Source organism: Artemia sp. Qi Xiang Cuo, chromosome 3 (assembly GCF_049724085.1).
Source record: "Artemia sp. Qi Xiang Cuo chromosome 3, ASM4972408v1, whole genome shotgun sequence".
NCBI classification, from domain to species: Eukaryota; Metazoa; Arthropoda; class Branchiopoda; order Anostraca; family Artemiidae; genus Artemia; species Artemia sp. Qi Xiang Cuo.
This window is the reverse complement of record NC_142796.1, coordinates 45,672,730-45,693,376: the sequence shown is the minus strand read 5'-3', so window position 1 is coordinate 45,693,376 and position 20,647 is coordinate 45,672,730. Positions and strand designations below refer to the sequence as shown.

Below are 20,647 nucleotides of genomic sequence, written 5' to 3'. Positions count from 1 at the left end.
TTAAGATTGGCAGAGCTAAAACCCTTTAATTTCAAGCAAGACAATTTCGAGAATGACAGTGATGAACAAAACTTTGAAGAATTTCTAGCAATGGAAAACCTAGTTGTTCCTAAGAAAAAATCCCTAATACCAGGATATTTTCCTGAAATAAAAACGCCAAAAAGTCCAAAAAGTTTTTGATCAACAAGCGCAGGAGATTTAGATTATACAATATCTCCAAAAACCCAGTTCTTCCCCGATAGAATTTCGACCCCATGTCCCCCCAAAAGATTTACAGACGATATCGTTTCCCCTGCAACACCGATAGAAAGGCCCCTGTCTTTACATGAAGAATTAAACAGAGCTGTAGAAACCCCCGGTATTACTGTAAAGAAAACTCCTCCCAAAGATTTAACTAAAACAAACCTGCGAGAAGCCATGGATTTCATAAATTTTCCCATAAAAACGAGTCAAACTACATTGCCCGGGAATAAAACTCCAAAGGATGACCTGCAAGGTCAATATCATGATATAACTGTGTCCAAGGTCAAACCTAAACAGTGGACTTCATGGAGGGAAACCCTAGTGCAAAAAATGCCCCATCCCCCTGAGGACATGGCATTCAAATAATGGAGGAACCCCGCAAAAACTATTGATTCCTCCCAAAGCTCTCAAGAATCTTTCAAATCTCCCGAGTTGAAAACTCAAGGCGAGGGATTAGAGAATAAACCTTCTACTTCCAGAGGAGTAGAAATTTACGAAGGAAGGGCAGGTGATACCTCAAAAAGTGCCACCTCTAAAAGTTCTAATCCGGATTAGTCGGAAACCAGTTCCGAAGAGTCTGATGGCGAATCAGACCATATAGAAGCTAAAGAAATAGGGAAATCAAGACCGACCTCAGCAGCCGCACACGGGAAACAAACGAAATTAAAAGGGCAAGAATTTTTGAAAAAACAATACAAAAAATTTGACCTTATTTCGCTAGAAAAACCGAAAAAGAAAAAAAAACGCAAGAAACAGAGGAGAAAATGACGACACAGTCAGGTAGAACGGTTAAAAAACCTGACAGATGGAAATATCCCTAATTAATGTAAAGACAAATTTCAAATATGTTAAATTTAACACCATAATAAATTTAAAAGTGTGCAAGTAAAGTTAACCAAGTCAATATTAATGAAAAAAAAGAGATCTGAAGGCTTTGAAAGAGAAACAGAGAGTTTACTTTCTTATAGCTCCGAGGCGAAAAAAAAAAGAAAAAGCTTTTTAATTTCATTATATTATATCTATGAAGTATGCTGTCCTACAGCTCTGTGTTAAACATTACTTTCAAAGAGAAACAAAGGCATTAATGTCTTTAGCTCCTTGGCGAAAAATTTAATTTCATTAGTTTATATCTATGACGTATACAATAACAGAGAGATCACTGTTTTATAGTTCTGTGACAAAAATGTCCTTTAATTTCATTGGTTTATCTATGACATATATTGTGCTCTAATTTTTGTGACATATTTTCGCAAGTCAGTCACGTTATATCTTACCTATACTGACTCAGGTCTCCCTTGGATTTTCAGTGAAAAAAATCGACCCAGGTCCTAACTGTGAGCATTTTCAGATTACAACAATGGAGTTGAAACCTACTCGAAGGGCGATAATTGATACTGAGTTCATTAGCATAATGAACGCGAAGGAAAACATTATATATTCGGCAGCTATGTTAGTCGTGGACGAACAAGGAAATCAAATATATGAGAAAGAATGAGATGTAGCCTACAACCTTAAAGGGTACGCACCCCACACTTATAAGTATGGTTTAGCACATGCAAATATCCCCAAGTATCGCCCAGCTAGAGGGGAGGTTTAAACAAAGTAGAGGAAAATAGGCGCAAAGCAACTTGGTTATTTCAAACTTTTGATAAAAATTCTACGATAGAACCTTAATATCAAGTATTTCTACTGTAGGGGGCCCACTAAAACAGATTTATTAGTACTCGATAAATACAGAGCCACCAAAATTTTCTATAACCTTGAAAAAAATCCCCAATGTGTCAAATATGAAGGCATACATCATCCTTTAGCGGAAATCCAATATTACAAACAATTTTTATTTGACCCTGAATCTGAAGAATACAAATCCCTTGGTAGTAAATTATTCCTGAAACGCATGAAAATTTACCAAAGAAAAAGAGACGCCTATAAAAATAGTAACAAGAAAATTAAGAGAATATTCTAAACTCAAAACTACCTATTAGTAGGTAACTGTGGAAGAAATTAACCTTGTATGCATAAACTATTTTGTCTAAGTGCAGATTATAATTGTTTTAGGCCTACACATAAAATAGGATACCAGTGTAATTACGTGCTGCACGCTTGCTTATTCATGTGTTTCTCACTCAAGAAATACAATGTAAAATTAAATTGTATAACGATTACTAGCTAAGCTTTAAAGTTATATCTCTAACCAGTCATAGAGGTATATCACGACCAGAATAAAGCTCGGGAGTCCTAATTTTACTTTCCTAATCTATCTAATCATAAAATATTTATTCTGCTTTACACCTACAAATCAGTTTTCTTTGGACAATGCCACAAAATGATTACATAATAAGAAATAACCTATTTAATTTTTTTCAAGCTGAATTGAATTTGATTAAAAACAGTTTAATTATAATAAACTGAGATAAATCTAGTAAAAATGGAGCATTTAGGCATTTTTTGTAAACCTCAAAAGTGATGCTTAAATTTTCAAATCATTTGATTGGTTGAAGTTGCCATAAGAAAACCCTATATACATCAAATGGTAACTAAGTATAACTCATTATGGTTACAAATTATAAGCTGGAGAATGTATAAAGGCAGTCCAAATGTATGGGCCATCAGTCAATATTAGGATCAAAAATAGTTTTAAACAGAGGGATACAAAAAATCCGATCCGAACTTTATCTATAGTTGGCTATTGGTACGTTTATATGTAGAATTTCAAGGCGGATGTGGAATTATATCTCAATAATAATATGTAAAATTTTAAAACCATTTGATCAGTTAAGAGAAATGGATTGAAACCCTGTGTATGTCCAATGGCGACTAAGTAAAACCCACAAGGAATTCCCCATTAATGTGAAGGTGTGTCTCGCTTAACGGATTCTAATAAGACTTTAATATCATATTTATTTATTTAGTGCTGAAGGGTTTGCTCAAACAATAGCCTTCTAAAATGATATTGATGTCAGTTCTTCATTACGCTTATATTCTTTGCCAAGCATCAACTGGAATCAACGCGGGTAAGCTTGGAATCCAGCATCTAATGACCTTATTCGAAAGGCGAACATGAGGCACCAATGTTGACTTGTAATTACGGAAAATCCAAGAGAAGAACACGGGGAAACAAAGAAGAACACCTCTGCATTTCAGCCGTTAAACCCGACACCCCCTGGGAACGTCTAAGCCAAGAAATAGGGAAGACATTAAAAAATGAGTGGGTAGAGAGGTCTCCACTCGTCCTTGTTATGTCTCATTCCCTCATTGTAGTATCGTTTGCGTAAAACCGTGTGGTTATGACGCTGCACATGCGTTTCTTAAACAGCACGGACGTGCGTGAACAATGCAGGCACGAAATAAGTTGTAAAATTAGACCTCAAACTTAATAATGTAGGGTAAATTATGTTTATTTAATATCGATACTTCCGTTCTCAAAACAAATTTGAAGACATCTCTGTTTTAAATTTTTAGATTTTCGTTGAGAGTACTAATATTAGTGTATTTATTTAATTCTGTCTCATAGCGTAGGAATTAATGTACCCAATCAACACGTGACTTATTTGTAGTATGAGTGTTTACTTTAAAGAACGTGTGATTCTGCCTCGCTATTTTTATTACAGGAAGTAAATGGACACATTGGCTATCGAGCATTACAATGAGCTGCCCAGTACAGATACAACCGAGAAGCATCTATTTTCATCATATCTCAACCAACGAAGAGTACTCACCATAAACTCCAGGCAATTTTTATCCAAGCTTCGTCTACGAAAACAACAGTTACCTCTGACCGTCGTTTCATCAACTAAGAACCATATTACGTATCAGATAACACTATATTTAAACCCCTAGTCCAAACACTTTAGCAAATTATGTAATCACATAAATGCTGAGAAACACAGTGGGAAGAACATGATAAACGATATTTAACGATATTTGAATTTTATTTACACCTAAAAACTCTCGAATTTACTTGAAGCTTAAGTTAGACACAATTTGAAGTTTAATTACGAAAATCCCATTAAGCAGCACAAGATGAACAATATTTAATGATATATGAAGTTAAACGATATTTGAAAATGTTTGAAGTTCAAGTTAAAGACAATATGTTAAAAGAGTCACTATAGTATGACGACAACCTGTTTCAAATCCAAATTTCAATTACCCCTTGATTAACCGAGGAATCACCACAAAGGCTAATCGACGCAAGCCATGAGCTAACGATTTTATAAAAGGCACAAATGAACAATTTTAACTCGAGAATATATTCTCTATGTGCCCCACAAAATCCTAAAAATGATATGCTGAGAAGAAAAACACCAACACCTGTAGTGGGAAGCATAATTTCCCAGTTGACTATTAGAGAAAACTTGTCGTGTGAAGACAGTCAGACTCGAACTGCTCCTTGAAAAAACTATAACGTAAATGCTTCAAAGTTTTTGCCAAGACAAAAAGATTGAAGGACAATAATATGCAACAGAAGGGTGTAGTACACTAAGGACTCGAAGGTGATGAATAGATGTAAATCTACATGTGTTATTTCCTAATAACTTGGATAATTCAAAAATCCTAATAGTGAAAGTGTTTTAATGTTACCAGTGAATATGATGAACCCAATATTGTATGTTATAAATCATTCATGTATGTACCACAAGTAGAATTAGGTGTAATATTATCATGTTATTCATTTAACGTAGTGTAGATAGAATGTAGTACGTCATATAGACAGCAAAATAAAAAAAAAGCCTTGTAAAAAATCAAAAAAAAAATCCTTATTATAGTAGCAAACCTAGAACCATGAATAATCTTCTTCCGGTAGATGAGTTTTAGATAGGGATGTAGAATAAAATAAGAAAGGTAATAGTGAAAATTTTAAGCACTCCTAATTAAGCCACAACATAAATATAAAATAATTATGTAAAAGAAATAGTTAATAAATGGCAAACATTAAAATAAAAGATCAAAGGCGAGCAGTTGCTAATGACGGGACGTCATTAACTAATGGGAAGGGTGATATGTATCATTAGTAAAAGGCGATATATTTAAAATACAAGATTCTTTCCTTCTAAAGATAATTCAGGCAGAAATTAAACGTACCCTAATTGAGTTCAAATATTGCTTCCATGAGTCTTAATTGTTAATCATCAAAAAGAGAATTTGCATTCTATCATCAGTCAAACTACGACACTAGTCGTTCAAATTTTACTAAGATGATTAGTAGCAAAAATGCTATGCACAATACTTCTAAGGAAGTGTAAATGGCAAAAACCGCGGTAATGCTTTAATCATCAAAAATATTTAAAATAATTAATTCGATAAAAGATTTGTATTTTTGGTCTTTTTGGGCCGATGGTGAGCAAGTCTTCACAGTGCAGGAATAAAAAACTTCGTTTGATAGCGCGGCAGAAGTGCTTTTTGAGATTATTCGTAAAGTTGAAGCAGGTCCATTGAGATAGTAGTCTTAAACTCTTTCATCTCGGTCACCATTATTGTTATTTGAAGTGACCTATTGCTGTGCATCTAAATATGTAAGTCAATAAAGCTATTGCCTTTTTATCTGTGTTTATTTCATTTATATGTCTGCGTCTAGTCTAATAATAGGTAATTAGTTCGTATGTCTCCAAGGTAAACGCTCCCCAAGGAATCTGATCTCCAGATAGCTCGAGAAAAAAGAGGCCACATTTATATGTCTACATGTTCAATTTTCTCTCATTAATTGAGAGCGGCGCTGGCCTAGTTGACACAATCTCCAGCGCTATAAGCGGCGCTATCGGAGAAATTTTTATCGCTACAAATATCAATCTTTTTTATCGCTACACAGCCCCACTAACACTGTAACCCCGCCTCAGAAGGAATGAGAAAAGTTACGTACAATTAACAATTTTCGGCTATTTAATAAAATATTTTTGATTTTTTTTTGTACAAAAAATACAGGGCAGGGACCTGATCTCACTGATTGGTTGCATTATTGTTTGTAAGCGTATATACAACATCAATCCTAGAAATTACAAAACTTTCTTAATTTTCAAGGACCATTTTTCAGCAGCAATGTTCAAAGATTGCCTAGGATATTACACTTGAACTAGTAAATTGGAGGGTATTGATGGCCCAAGTATAATTGGCCCTCCATAGGCACAAGAGGGAGGAACAGATAAAGATTGCACTGATTTTAATTTATGCAGGAACGTTTAATCAACGTTAATCAACGTTTGTCTGTTTTCAGGTAGCTCAATGAGGATTTAATCCCATGACCATTGCCATCCGTAACCAATTTAATCACACAAACTGTTCAAAGTTTTATCAAAATACAACGTATATACTAGTATTGGCTCTTGTTTTACGGATTAGCGTAGTCTAAAAGCCACAGGGGTCGACTTTTTATTACCCACAAAGGTCTACTTTTAGAATGAAAGTTTAGAATAACGACTATTTTCATCGCGACTTAGTGATACCCTTGGAGGGACGAACAAGTGATGCCTTTAAATTGCCCTTCGAGGGCAATTAAAAAAAAAATTAGTAGGGTGGAAAACAGGGCGAAAAAGCAACAAATCATATAGCCAGGACCAGTTTTTCCGGGCTAAAGAAGGATCGTAAACATTAGGCTAATATATCCATAACTTTTTTTTTGTTGCTATAAAAAGCCTTATCCTATGTTTTTTAGGGAGCAATTTAACAAACAGAACCTGGTAGGGTAAAAATCCGGATGAAAAACCAATGAATCAAAAAGATAAAACTAAACACTGTATAATTGTTTTTCAGGACTGAGGTTTGAGATATTCATAACTTTTTTGGTTGCCATTGCAGGCCTTATTTTATATTTTTTGGGGAAATTTAAAAGTCATGGATTTCCTTTTTCATTTTTTGCAAATTTGAAACTTCTATTAACTGCAGCGAATCTGGTATAAACAGAAGCAGGAATATTGCCTTCGAATTGACCACCTGGAGGAAAGCATTTGCGGGTATAAATACAAAGATTAACCATTCCGGAATCGTTATAATGATTACCCTTAAAGAGTTCCCCAAGGGTCTCTCTCAAAAACACTCATGAATACATATAAGTGGTTACGTATTTAATATATGGTTAATGGTTAATATTCATCCCCATTTTCTCAAAATTATAACTGCTTAAAAAGCATTTGTAACAATGTAATGTAATCAACTAATTTTATCAATTAACCTATGAACAAGATTAATTTTACCGTTAAACAATCTTTTGGTCACCACAGGTTTTTCTAGCTGATTGTAAACTTTAACTCAGTTTAAAAATTCACTTTATAGGTTCGCTCAATATATATATATATATATATATATATATATATATATATATATATATATATATATATATATATATATATATATATATATATATATATATATATATATATATATATATATATATATATATATATATATATATATATATATATATATATATATATATATATATATATATATATATATATATATATATATATATATATATATATATATATATATATATATATATATATATAACTTATGCAGAAATGTTTTGTAATACAAAAAAAAAATTTCGAAGCAAATAAATGATGTTACAATATTGCGCAATAGGTACTTCTGGGTGGAGCTTAAAGGCAAGTCAGGAATGCAAAGTCACCTTATCGGCTTATCGCTATGCGGTTCATGTATGTACGGAACGCAATGAATATGTCAAAACTTTCTAGTTGTGAAAGTAACTTTGATCAAGCAACAACATAACAGATTTTATTTGTGATTTTAATTCTGAAACAAATTTAATTAAAAGATTAAAAGATTAACATGGATAGAGGATTTTCACAAACAGGAAGCTATGGGTTTACACGAGAGAGATCTATATTGCGTGAAATGGCAGTAAGAAAGAGAAGGCAAAGTGTATACACTATGACGGAGGTCCAACCACTGGTACCTAAAGAGTGGGAACAGTTATATAGGGAAAATAAAAGGCCTTTATTAATTGAGCTGGAACTTGAAAAACGGAACCGGGAGCCAGGCCAGTTTATAGAAGAAAATCTGTTGAAAAAACAGACAGAATCTATGAGACATGCCCCAAAGCCAAACTTACTATGTACGAGACCAGAATTGTAACAAAGAAGCTTCCAGTATTTATCAGACCGAAAATAGCTAAGATCGTAGAAACAGAATCATGCAACGCATGTATTCGAAAAAAGACTGCACCAATGAATTTAGCAAAAGTATTTTGAAAGCGGCAATAGCCCTGAGTTGCCTAACTACAGGGATAGCTCAGAAATTCTCTGTTTTGATGCAGATAAGCTTATAAAAACAATATTCTTTTCAACTTCAACAAAATTTACAGGATTACAGTTTGGAATATTTTCGTTTTTTTGATGTCAAAATTACATATTCCTTAAGCTAGTTTTAAATTTTTTGTAAGTTAGTTTTTATAGTATGCTTGTTTTTCTTGAAGATGATCTTTTTGCCTTAAATTTGGATATATATATAGAGAAAAAGAACAGCTTCCCAGTTTTAACTCAACCATGTAAGGAACCTTGCCTCACAGAGGTCGGGGGAACATGACGGTCCCAAGTCCGTTAAATGAGGGGGTTGGGCTGTGGGTTTGCAACCCACACCCGGGACCCTAAGGGGCAACCCTTAGGGGAAAACACCTGCAACTGAAACGCCTACAACAGCCTTGGATGCATCACCTCCCCCCCCGATAACGATCCCCGCGTGCCCCCGGAACCGATTTTTGACTGCGAAACAACACCTAAAGATGGGTTTTTGGAATGTGAGAATGATGAACGAGATATTCAAGACAGAACAAGCTATTAAAGAGATGAGACAATACCTCATCGATATACTCGTTCTCATTGAAATAAGGTGGACTGGAAATGGATTAGAGAAATTTGATGATGGGTATGCTATGACATTTAGCGGTCACCCTTCCGTCCATGTGCTGGTGTAGCAATTATGATGTCGCCACTTGCACTCAAAGCAATGGTGAACTGGACACCAGTTAGCGAACGTATATTGACAGCTCGTTTCTTATCTAATCATACAAAAATGACCATCATCGCCTGCTATGCTCCGACCAACGAAGCTGATGATGAGGAAAAAGATGAATTCTACAACATGCTACAATCGGTCACCAAAGACGTTCCCAGGCACGATATAATCTGTGTTTTTGGCGATCTAAATGCTAAAGTCGGTGCAGATCGTCAGTACTGCCCTGAAGTTCTGGGCCCACATGGCATCGGAGACATGAATGGAAACGGTGCACTCCTAATTGACTATGCCCTACGCAACGACTTGGTGAAAGGCCGGACAACTAAAACTAAATCGATCATTTCCTCATATCAAGACGCTGGAGAAGTAGCCTGTTCGACATGAGGGGCTTTCGAGGAGCGGACGTGAATTCAGATCACATCTTGATGATGGCCGAAGTAAGAACTAAACTGAAAGAGACCTAAGGGTCTCTCTCCAAAACACTCATGAATACATATAAGTGGTGCCAAAGTAGGAGTTAGGTAGCTTGTCTATTGTCTTTTGAAAGTCTGGGAAATGATTGTTGCTTTAGATTACTGTTAGAACAAACCTATTCTTTTTTTTGTTGTTTCAGCTACTTTTTTTTCTTGCGTCATTAATAAAATTTTCAATCTTTAAGTTAAATTTTTTTTCAAAATTTTTTTAATATCTTCAAAAGCAACTTCGGTAAGAAAAAACAACAAAACAAACCCTAGTTGCTTGACTTGAGCTGCACCTGTTTACACTGAATTATATGCCATAGGACTTTCAGTTCGACAGGTTAGTCTAAGCTTAGACAGATGAAGGTGATTTTTGCTAATAAAAATAAACCAAGTGACATCACTACACGAATTAGTGCAAAAGTTAATTCCTAGAAAAGTTTTCCCGAAAAAGAATCCATTGAAGACCAACTTAAAGTAGAAAATTAATAGTAGGCCTAAATTATACCATCCGGAAGGACGATTTTTATGAGCCACAAATCTAGAATAAAAATGACCTGAATAATCACTAACAGTTTTTCATCAAGCGACTTAAGATTCGACTGCCGAAACAAAATTTGGTTCCTCGGCTGAAAAAAATACTGATATGAGCTTAGAAAGCAAAATGATAACAAACACCAATAAAAGCCTGAATTAGAACCGGTAATTTATCAGCTAAGATATTTTCAAGATCTTTTAAAACTGTAGCTCCGACTAGTGTGACTTGTGCTCCAGTTCTCACTGAATTCTCGTCTGTCGGATTCTTTATCTGTAATTAAAATAGAAAACAATTAGTGATAGTATCAAATTGGCCAAGATATACGCTCAAACACATTCCCAATAGTTTCAAAGCGTCAAACACTAATATGCATAAACAAACGATACCACTCTGCAGCTTATTAAGGTGAATCTCATCGTATATAGTTGGTAAGTGTACATAACTTCCGGCCAGACACCAGTGGCACACATTCCAGTGACACTATACAAAGGGTACTTGAACCGAGTATTTATCCATTATATAATCAGAATCAGTCAGTTTTCGATGCTAACAATAAAGTGTGGTTTTTTTTATTATTCTTTTTTTTTGTGAAATTAGTCTTATGTTCCCTGTGGTTCATCAAGTATTATTTGCTGCCCAGTCTATTCAAATGCCGTATAAATTTTAAATGAATAAAATTAACCATTTATTTCAGGGTTCCACTCTGTCCAACTTGTCCCAAGAAACCCGGTAGCCTCATAAGAGAACGAATTTAAATTCTAAAATTGCAATTTCAATTAAAAAGGTAAAAAGATAAGTAAAATTTCTCTTCACTGGAAGGAGAGAATAAACTAGGCGGTGTAAGTCGAAATGTTGACACGATATTCGAAAGGTCCATTCTCCCCAAAAAATTTAGTAGTAAAAGGAGAGCGTGCTACAGCGTGCTAAGACTAAAATCATGAAGGACATTTAAGGCACTATGATTAGAGCTAAAAATCTAGCCCATGGCCCCTTTGACACATTGTTCAGACCGGAATCTTGCAAAGATTTTCAATCTGTCTGACTGAAGGGTGATTTGTAGATTGTGGAAACTTGGAGTAAAAATGAGTTAAGACTTGCCCAAAGTCCACGGTAATTAGTTTATCCTTTGTTTGCCGAACATACCTGCTCTGAGTGGTCAGAACTACGGCTGCCCCCAAGGGACGAAACTAACTGCTCTTTTATTCCTTCCCGTCATCAACCCAATCCTAGCAGAACTCGGAGAGTATTTTAAGTTCGTTTACGACTTGTCTGCCTTTCTCAAGTACACAACACAGAATGCGGTAGCAAAGATGTAGTTAGACCAGTCTTCCTCCACAGACTTCATCACACATTGTCAATTAAATGGCCTACAAGTGAATGAACAGAAATCGAAAGTTCTACGATTCAATCCACTCAAGCGGGACATTATAGCTCAGACGTGCTGTTTCCAACTGTTTTCTTTGCAACAATTCTAGATGTAATATTTACAGGCTTAAACAGGATTGCTTGTTTAAGCTGCATGTTGACAATATTGCACGCAAATATCACTACTCAATCCAGAGTTAAAAAGTATGCACAGGTCTGGCTTATCTGATCGCCAACTCCCACTGGCGTTTACATCCTACATCAGGCCTATCCTCGAGTATTGTTGTCCCCTTAAGAGTCCCAAAACTCAAAACACTGCTTACATGTTTACAGAACTAGATGTCTGACAAAACTTGCTTCTAAAATAATACTTGGACCCCGCTTCAGCAACAGCAAAATTCCTCATTAACTTGCCCAACTGGTGATCGATGACTTTAAAGCCATTATGAGGAAGCCATAGGGAAGAGAGCAGAGTAGGGAAAAGGCATGGACAAAATGTGTGTCGGGCCACGGTCAGCTGCGCATCAATAGATTTTAACCTTTGATACAAACAATATGAGTTTAAATTTGTGACTGAATTAGTGAAAACAAGAATTTTTTCGGCTGGATTCCCTTTTAAAAACTATGTTGCACATGCATGTCACATACATGGCTCTAGGACAAATTAAAATATTATTCATGTTCCATGCATTTTATTTAAGAATTTAGAGTTTTACTAAAATAAGCTTCGTATAAACAACCCAGAAACCAACAAGAAAAAGAAACAAAGCCACAATTGGAAGCACTGATTACCATTGAACAATATGGGCTGCAGTTTTGTCCCGAGCTGACCTAAGGGCAATAACTTACCTAGCAAAAGAAAGAATTTTTACCAATCCCGTCCCTTATTTAGTACTGGGCTAGTACTATTGCTTATTGAAAATCACAGATATTGGCAAGTGGTTTGATTTTGAAATTATGTTTGTTGGCTTTAAAATTGTATAATTCCGCTCATTTTTTTTGTTTGCTATTTGTGTTAGTTCTTCGCGTTGATTGTTTTTTAACTCTTCAAATTCTGATTTTCATTTGTTTCATTCTGTTGGCTTCCACGTTGTTTATTTTTATACAAGTTGTTTCGTTCACATTTCCGTTCAGAAAATGTTTCATTCCAAGTTTGCTCAACGTGTTTCCTTCTAACTTCCTCCTGTATTGCTGAAGGTGGTTGCCCTACCTAAATATTCGTTTTTTTCGTCTAGTATTTTCGTTGGCCTTAAAAAAAAATCTTGATCTTTATTCTTTTTAGTGTTTTACAACAGAGCACTGAAAATTAGAGACAAATAATCAATATATATAAAAAATACATCAATTCGCACAAAGAATCGCTATTCACATCTATTCATAAAATAAATTCATTTCATTTAGTTTTCATTTTGAAGCCAACATGTTCCTTTTAACACAATTTTGACTATGATCCAGTGACAGTCCAAACAGTAAATGCAAGAGCGCCATCTGTTTCAAAGCAAAGCTAACTTTTTCAAGATTTAAAGCATAGAATAACAATGTGGTGTCTTTCTTAACATTCATAGCATTGTGTCCTTTATTTGTAGCATTCCGTTTTGGATATTTTTCTAGACAGCTTAAGCCCTTTGTACAAAATATTCTCTCCTATGGGGCTGTTTTGCCCTTGTATATAAAATGCTGTTAACAATAATGCCCATATTCTGTTTTAGTTTTGTCAGACATCTACAATTTTTTATTAATAATTGGAGAAATTTAGTTGAAGGACGACTCTAGGAAGTATGGTTACGCATTTGGGCAATCGACTCCCCAACCCAGATTAACCACTCACAAAAACATTCAAACCTTGTACTTTAACCTACTTTTATTTTCTCCCACAGGGAGTGGCGCGGTCATTTTCTACCCCCCATTGTACCTATGGACTTTTGCTGGCTAGCTAGCAATGAATTTTCATACTTGAATATCACTCCGTGCTTTACTATATCTTGGGCTGCTGTGTGAATAACGAGGATTACGATATTTCTTGAGGTAAATTTTTTAAGGTCGAATAAGGTACTATTAGACCTAGCGAACGAGAGGCTTGTATACCCGGTAAATACCCCTTCCCCTACTTTAAGAGATTATAACAGAGTTTGTGAAGAGGGTGTAACAGTAAATAGAATTTCTGGCAGTATAATGTCACAATCTTTTGAACCTCATTTCTCGCCACAAAGAGGACATGGCATAACTAGAAAGTCGTTTCCTGATTCTGGGAAACTTCGGAGAAGTGAAGTAAATGTAAATAATAAGTGGATTGAATCTGCAAAAATAAAATAGGAGATATGCGACGATATAGGTCGAACGAAATTAAGGAAATAGTGGAATTATGGAAAAAAGTAGTGAACCCCAATGCGGTTTATGCGCAACCAACATTATTGGCGGATAGCGCCAGTTTAAATTTAATAGATAACGAAAATGAAGAAAAATATTATGGATTCGCAATACGGAAAACAAATGTCCCTCCCAAAACGATGCAAAGAATTCAAATATCACAAATGATTGAACCCGTCAGCGACAAATCCGAAATATGGTTTGCAATACCGTCGGATGAAATCCCTGAAAATCTGTTATGCGAAGAACAGATTATATCTTACGAAAAAGGATAAGGTTTTATTTGGGTAACTAATAATCATGAAACTGATACAATTACTATAAAATAGGGAACAATTTTATTTTTTGTATTTTGAATATACCACATATTAATTACTTTACATAATTTCAAAATATTTCAGACCCAAGGGCAAGTAAGTCCTAATAATAGGACGTCTTGAAATAATGGGAAGGGTAATATGTACCGTAAGTAATATGTGATATATTTAAAATATAAAAAATAAAATTGTTCCCTTCTAAAAATAATTCTGATATAAATTAAACTCCCCCAAATTGAGTTTAAATCCCGTTTCAAACTTGAGTCTAAAGTCTAATCAACAAAAGAAAAACTGCGTTTTATCGTCAGCCAAATATCCCTTTAAAACTTCCAAGTAAAAGATGATTAATTTTCGCATACCAGCTTGATGAATTTCGAGTCAACTTTGTAATACTCCGTCGAATTCCATACTCTTTGTATTACAGAACAATAGAGACTTGACAGATGTAAAAAGCAGAAAAAGCTGCGGGTTGAATGGCATTACAAAGCAAATGAGATGGTTTTGAATTTAACAAAAATACTTGACAAAAATCATACGACATTGTTTTATACAAAGTTTTGAGTTTCTCTTAGGAATGTGGGCCTTTAATGATCTAAATATTGCGAAAAAACTATTGGGTAGTCAGCCAGCATAATAATCTTATTTTATCAGCATAAGAGTAAAGTGAGGAATCCTCCAACAGGAGTTGCGCCAATCGTGAAATACCTCTTAGGGCACAGAATCAGGACTTGTGTTAGATAGTGATGAAGTCTCAATAAACCCATTACTTTTCTATTTGTGTTGTTTTTATTATATGCCTGTATCTCACCGCTGAGTAGATAACTAGTTCAACTGTCTCCATTGGTACGCTCCTAAGGAATCTGATATTCACGCAACAATTGGGGAAATTTAGTTGAAGGACGACTCTAGGAAGTATAATTACGTATTTGGGCAGTCGACTCCCCAACCCAAATTAACCACTCACAAAACCATTCAAACCTGGTACATTAACCTACTCTTATTTTCTCCCATAGGGAGTGGCACGGTCATTTTCTACCCCCTATTGTACCCATTCCATTCCCCCCCCATTACGAGTGGCGCAGTCTTTTGCGGCACAAGTTTGTGTCAACTTAGCGGTCAAACATATAAACTCCAGCGGCACAAGTGGCGCGGTCGGTAGGACCAGCGGCACACATAAAATATGTTTTGCGCAAAGGCCTCGCCATCTAGCAAAGGTTTCGTTGTTTCAACGTGTTTTTTGGACCTGAAATGCCATCTTTGATTTTTTTCAGAAAGTTTCTGAAACTTTTAATGGTGTATTAACAATCTAGAAAAGGCTAAAATAAGATAATGAAAAAAAGCAAAGGTAAGAAAAAAGAAAAAAAAGTGATGAGAACGAGTTCTGAGAAAAATCAGGTGTACTCTCTTGATTGTAGACAGTGCTTAGATAGTTTTAAAAGCAGTTAGTTTGATAAGTGCCATCTCTTGGAAATTGGAAAACCTCCATGTCTACGCCTGTGGCCAGGCGGTTCCAATCGAGTAAAAAGCTAGGGTTGATTTTTCGTAGTTCAAATCTCGATTCTATTGGGGATAGCAGAAGTCAATGATTGTTTTATTTACAAAATTAGCAACAACCTAGCCACTACTTCAAAACAGATAAACTAGACGAAGAATATGGGAAATATGTTGTCTGCGGGAAAGAGCAAGCAACTCCAAAAAATACAGCATAAAACGTAGAAAAATAGTAGAAAGTAAGTAGTTAAGTACATTTAGTGCTAGATAAGTAGTTTTAACACTAATTTGGGGGAAAACGAAATTTTTTACAAAAACATACGATATATCCAGCAGAGAAATATTCCATTTGATGTCATAAATTTGCAAAATATGTTCCTTTTATGTCCTAAATTTCTAAAATATGTCCCTTTTTTTGCCCTATTATGTCATTATGTCCCGGCATATAGGAATATGTCCTTTGGACATAAAATATGTCCAGTTGGCAACCCTAAGTGGCGGTAGTATAGTGCTTTATTGTATGTGTTTTTCATAAAGAATATACCTTATTTTAATTCCTTGGCGGTTGGATTACAAAATTTTCGAATAAAAGAAGAGGAAACTATTTTTTTACGTTTTATACTGTATTTTTTGGAGTTGCTTGCTCTTTCCCGCAGACAACATATTTCCCATATTCTTCGTCTAGTTTATCTGTTTTGAAGTTTTGCCTAATTGCCAATCACTTACCCACGACCCTGAGATTAAAAGTCTCATGCTCTACCGACTGAGCTAGCCAGGCTTATCATATATTCGTGAATAAATAATATATGATTATTAGGAATTTCAAGTCAATTTTTGGATCTTATGCCAAGTGCTTATCCAATAAATTTCCACTAAATTTACTTACCTACTTATTTTCTACTATTTTTTTTACGTTTTATGCTGTATTTTTTGGAGTTGCTTGCTGTATACCGCAGACAATAAATTTCCCATATTCTTCGTCTAGTTTATATGTTTTGAAGTTTTGCCAAACTGCCACTCACTTACCCCTAATCTTTCAAGTATCAGAAAAATGGAAAACAACTTTAAAATGAGAAATTTTCAGTTTATAAAAAATCCTCCCAACGAGGGACTCGAGCCCAGGACCCTGAGATTAAAGGATGAGGTCATCGAACCCAGGACCTCATCACTTTCTTTTTTTCTTTATCTTACCTTTGCTTTTTTTCATCTCCTTATTTTAGCCTTTCTAGATAATTAATACACCATTAAAAGTCACAGAAACTTTCTGAAAAAAATCACAGATGGCATTTCAGGTCCAAAAAACACGTTGAAATAACGAAACCTTTGCTAGATTGCGAGACCTTTGCACAAAAAATGTTTTATGTGTGCCGCTGGTCTTACCGACCGCGCAACTTGTGCCGCTGGGGTTTATATGTTGGACCGCTAAGTTGACACAAACTTGTGCCGCAAAAGACTGCGCCACTTGTAATGGGGAGGAAAATGGAATGGGTACAAAGGGGGTTAGAAAACGACCGCGCCACTCCCTATGGGAGAAAATAAAAGTAGGTTAAAGTACCAGGTTTGAATGGTTTTGTGAGTGGTTAATTTGGGTTAGGGAGTCGATTGCCCAAATGCGTAACTATACTTCCTAGAGTCGTCCTTCAACTAAATTTCTCCAATTGTTGCGTGAATATCAGATTCCTGAGCTAGCCGGGCTTATCATATGTTCGTCAATAAGTAATATATGATTATTATGAATTTCAAGTCAATTTTTGGATCTTATGCCAAGTGTTTATCCAATACATTTCCACTAAATTTACTTAAGTACTTTCTTTCTACTATATTTTTACGTTTTATGCTGTATTTTTTGGAGTTGCTTACTCTTTCCCGCAGACAACATATTTCCCATATTCTTCGTCTAGTTTATCTGTTTTGAAGTTTTTTCAAATTGCCACTCACCTACCCCTACTCTTTCAAGTGTCAGAAAAATAGAAAACAACTTTAAAATGAGAAGTTTTTAGTATATAAAAAACCCGCCCGACGAGGGACTCGAACCCAGGGCCCTGAGATTAAAGGATGAGGTCCTCGAACCCAGGACCTCATCACTTTCTTTTTTTTCCTTTTTCTTACCTTTGCTTTTTTCATCTCCTTATTTTAGCCTTTTATAGATTGTCAAAACACCATTAAAAGTCGCAGAAACTTTCTGAAAAAAATCACAGATGGCATTTCAGGTCCAAAAAACACGTTGAAACAACGAAACCTTTGCTAGATGGCGAAGCCTTTGCACAAAAAATATTTTATGTGTGTCACTGGTCCTACCGACCGCACCACTTGTACCGCTGGGGTTTATAGGTTGGACCGCTAAGTTGACACAAACTTGTGCCACAAAAGACTGCGCCAATTGTAATGGGGAGGAAAATGGAATGGGTACAAAGGGGGTTAGAAAACGACCGCGCCACTCCCTATGGGAGAAAATAAAAGTAGGTTAAAGTACCAGGTTTGAATGGTTTTGTGAGTTGTTAATTTGGGTTGGGGAGTCGATTGCCCAAATACGTAATTATACTTCCTAGAGTCGTCCTTCAACTAAATTTCTCCAATTGTTGCGTGAATATCAGATTCCTTAGGAGCGTACCAATGGAGACAGTTGAACTAGTTATCTACTCAGCGGTGAGATACAGGCATATAATAAAAACAACACAAATAGAAAAGTAATGGGTTTATTGAGACTTACATTTCAGGTATACAGCAATGTACGTATATGAGCAAAACTTCAATTCAATCAGAATGATAGTTTCATAATCGCTCATGGAATAGTAGTGCCCTAATAATAATCCCTCAAAAGTATTTTTCATCACTATCTAACACAAGTCCTGATTCTGTGCCCTAAGAGGTATTTCACGATTGGCTCAACTCCTGTTGGAGGATTCCTCACTTTACTCTTATGCTGAAAAAATAAGATTATTATGCTGGCTGACTACCCAATAGTTTTTTCGCAATATTTAGATCATTAAATGCCCACATTCCTAAGAGAAACTCCAAATTGTGTATAAAACAATGTCGTATGATTTTTGTCAAGTATTTTTGTTAAATTCAAAACCATCTCATTTGCTTTGTAATGCCATTCAACCCGCAGCTTTTTCTGTTTTTACATCTGTCAAGTCTCTATTGTTCTGTAATACAAAGAGTATGGAATTCGATGGAGTATTACAAAGTGTGCTCGAAATTCATCAAGCTGGTATGCGAAAATTAATCATCTTTTACTTGGAAGTTTTAAAGGGATAAAGAGGCTGAGGCTGAGGATAAAACGCAGTTTTTCTTTTGTTGATTAGACTTTAGACTCAAGTTTGAAACGGGATTTAAACTCAATTAGGGGGAGTTTACTTTATATCGGAAGTATTTTTAGAAGGGAACAATTTTATTTTTTATATTTTAAATATATCACATATTACTTACGGTACATATTACCCTTCCCATTATTTCAAGACGTCCCGTCATTAGGACTTGCTTGCCATTGGGTTTGAAATATTTCGAAATTATGTACCGTAAGTAATATGTGATATATTCAAAATATAAAAAATAAAATTATTCCCTTTTTTATTGTAATTGTATCATTTTCGTGATTATTAGTTACCCAAATAAAACCTTCTCCTTTTTCGTAAGATATAATCTGTTCTTCGCATTACAGATTTTCAGGGATTTCAAACGACGGTATTACAAACCATATTTCGGATTTGTCGCCGACGGGTTCAATCATTTGTGATATTTAATTCTTTGCATCGTTTTGGGAGGGACATTTGTTTTCCGTATTGCGAATCCATAATATTTTTCTTCATTTTCGTTGTCTATTAAATTTAAACTGGCTCAATCCACCAATATTGTTGGTTGCGCATAAACCGCATTGGGGTTCACTACTTTTTTCCATAATTCCACTATTTCCTTAATTTCGTTCGACCTATATCGTCGCATATCTCCTATTTTATTTTTGCAGATTCATTCCATTTATTATTTACATTTACTTCACTTCTCCGAAGTCTCCCAGAATAAGGAAACGACTTTCTAGTTATGCCATGTCCTCTTTGTGGCGAGAAATGAGGTTCAAAAGATTGTGATATTGTACTGCCAGAAATTCTATTTACTGTTACACTCTCTTCACAACATCTGTTATAATCTCTTAAAGTAGGGGAAGGGGTATTTGCCGGGTATACAAGCCTCTCGTTCGCTACGTCTAATAATACCTTATTCGACCTTATAAATATTACCTCAAGAAATATCATAATCCTCGTTGTTCATGCAGCAGCCCAAGATATAGTAAAGAATGGAGTGATATTCAAGCATGAAAATTCATTGCTAGCTAGCCAGCAAAAGTCCATAGGCTTGGTAGTTCGTTTACCATTGCGTAATTTCCATCATAAAGTTTTCCTTTCCTTGTAGTCAATAATTTAGGGTTTTCCATAGATTTCATTGCAGTAAATTCTCTCGACAAGTATTCAATATTATTTGCTGATCTTTTCCTTCTGTTTTTGTTGGTACTGGTTCCTAGTGCCATGTCAATTTCTGCCATTTTTTTGTCAAAGTCATCTATTACGAATTTTGATTTTAGTTTTAGGATAACTGGAATTGGAATCTCTTTATTATCTTTACTATCCATTATTTTACTGGTCTGCAATCCTTTATCCGATCTTAGGAATTGCAATATCGATTCTTTGAGTTCATTCATATTTTTCTCTAGTCTTGTTACTTTTTGGAACAAGGTTTCGAAGGGTTTGGGGTCCAATTTAATAAACATTTTCCATGCATTATGTTTAGCTAGCAATGAATTTTCATGCTTAAATATCACTCCATGCTTTACTATATCTTGGGCTGCTGCGTGAACAACGAGGATTATGATATTTCTTAGGGTAAATTTTTTAAGGTCGAAT

The 20,647-nt window shown here is 35.1% G+C and overlaps 1 protein-coding gene across 1 annotated transcript; it reads left to right on the top strand.

The window, feature by feature from the left end:
• The first annotated feature begins 9,180 nt into the window (after positions 1-9,180).
• On the top strand, positions 9,181-9,597 carry LOC148954166 (protein CFDP2-like). The gene has a single exon (XM_089086184.1). It carries the CDS (start codon positions 9,181-9,183, stop codon positions 9,595-9,597), a length of 417 nt encoding a protein of 138 aa, XP_088942310.1.
• The last annotated feature ends 11,050 nt before the right edge of the window (positions 9,598-20,647 follow it).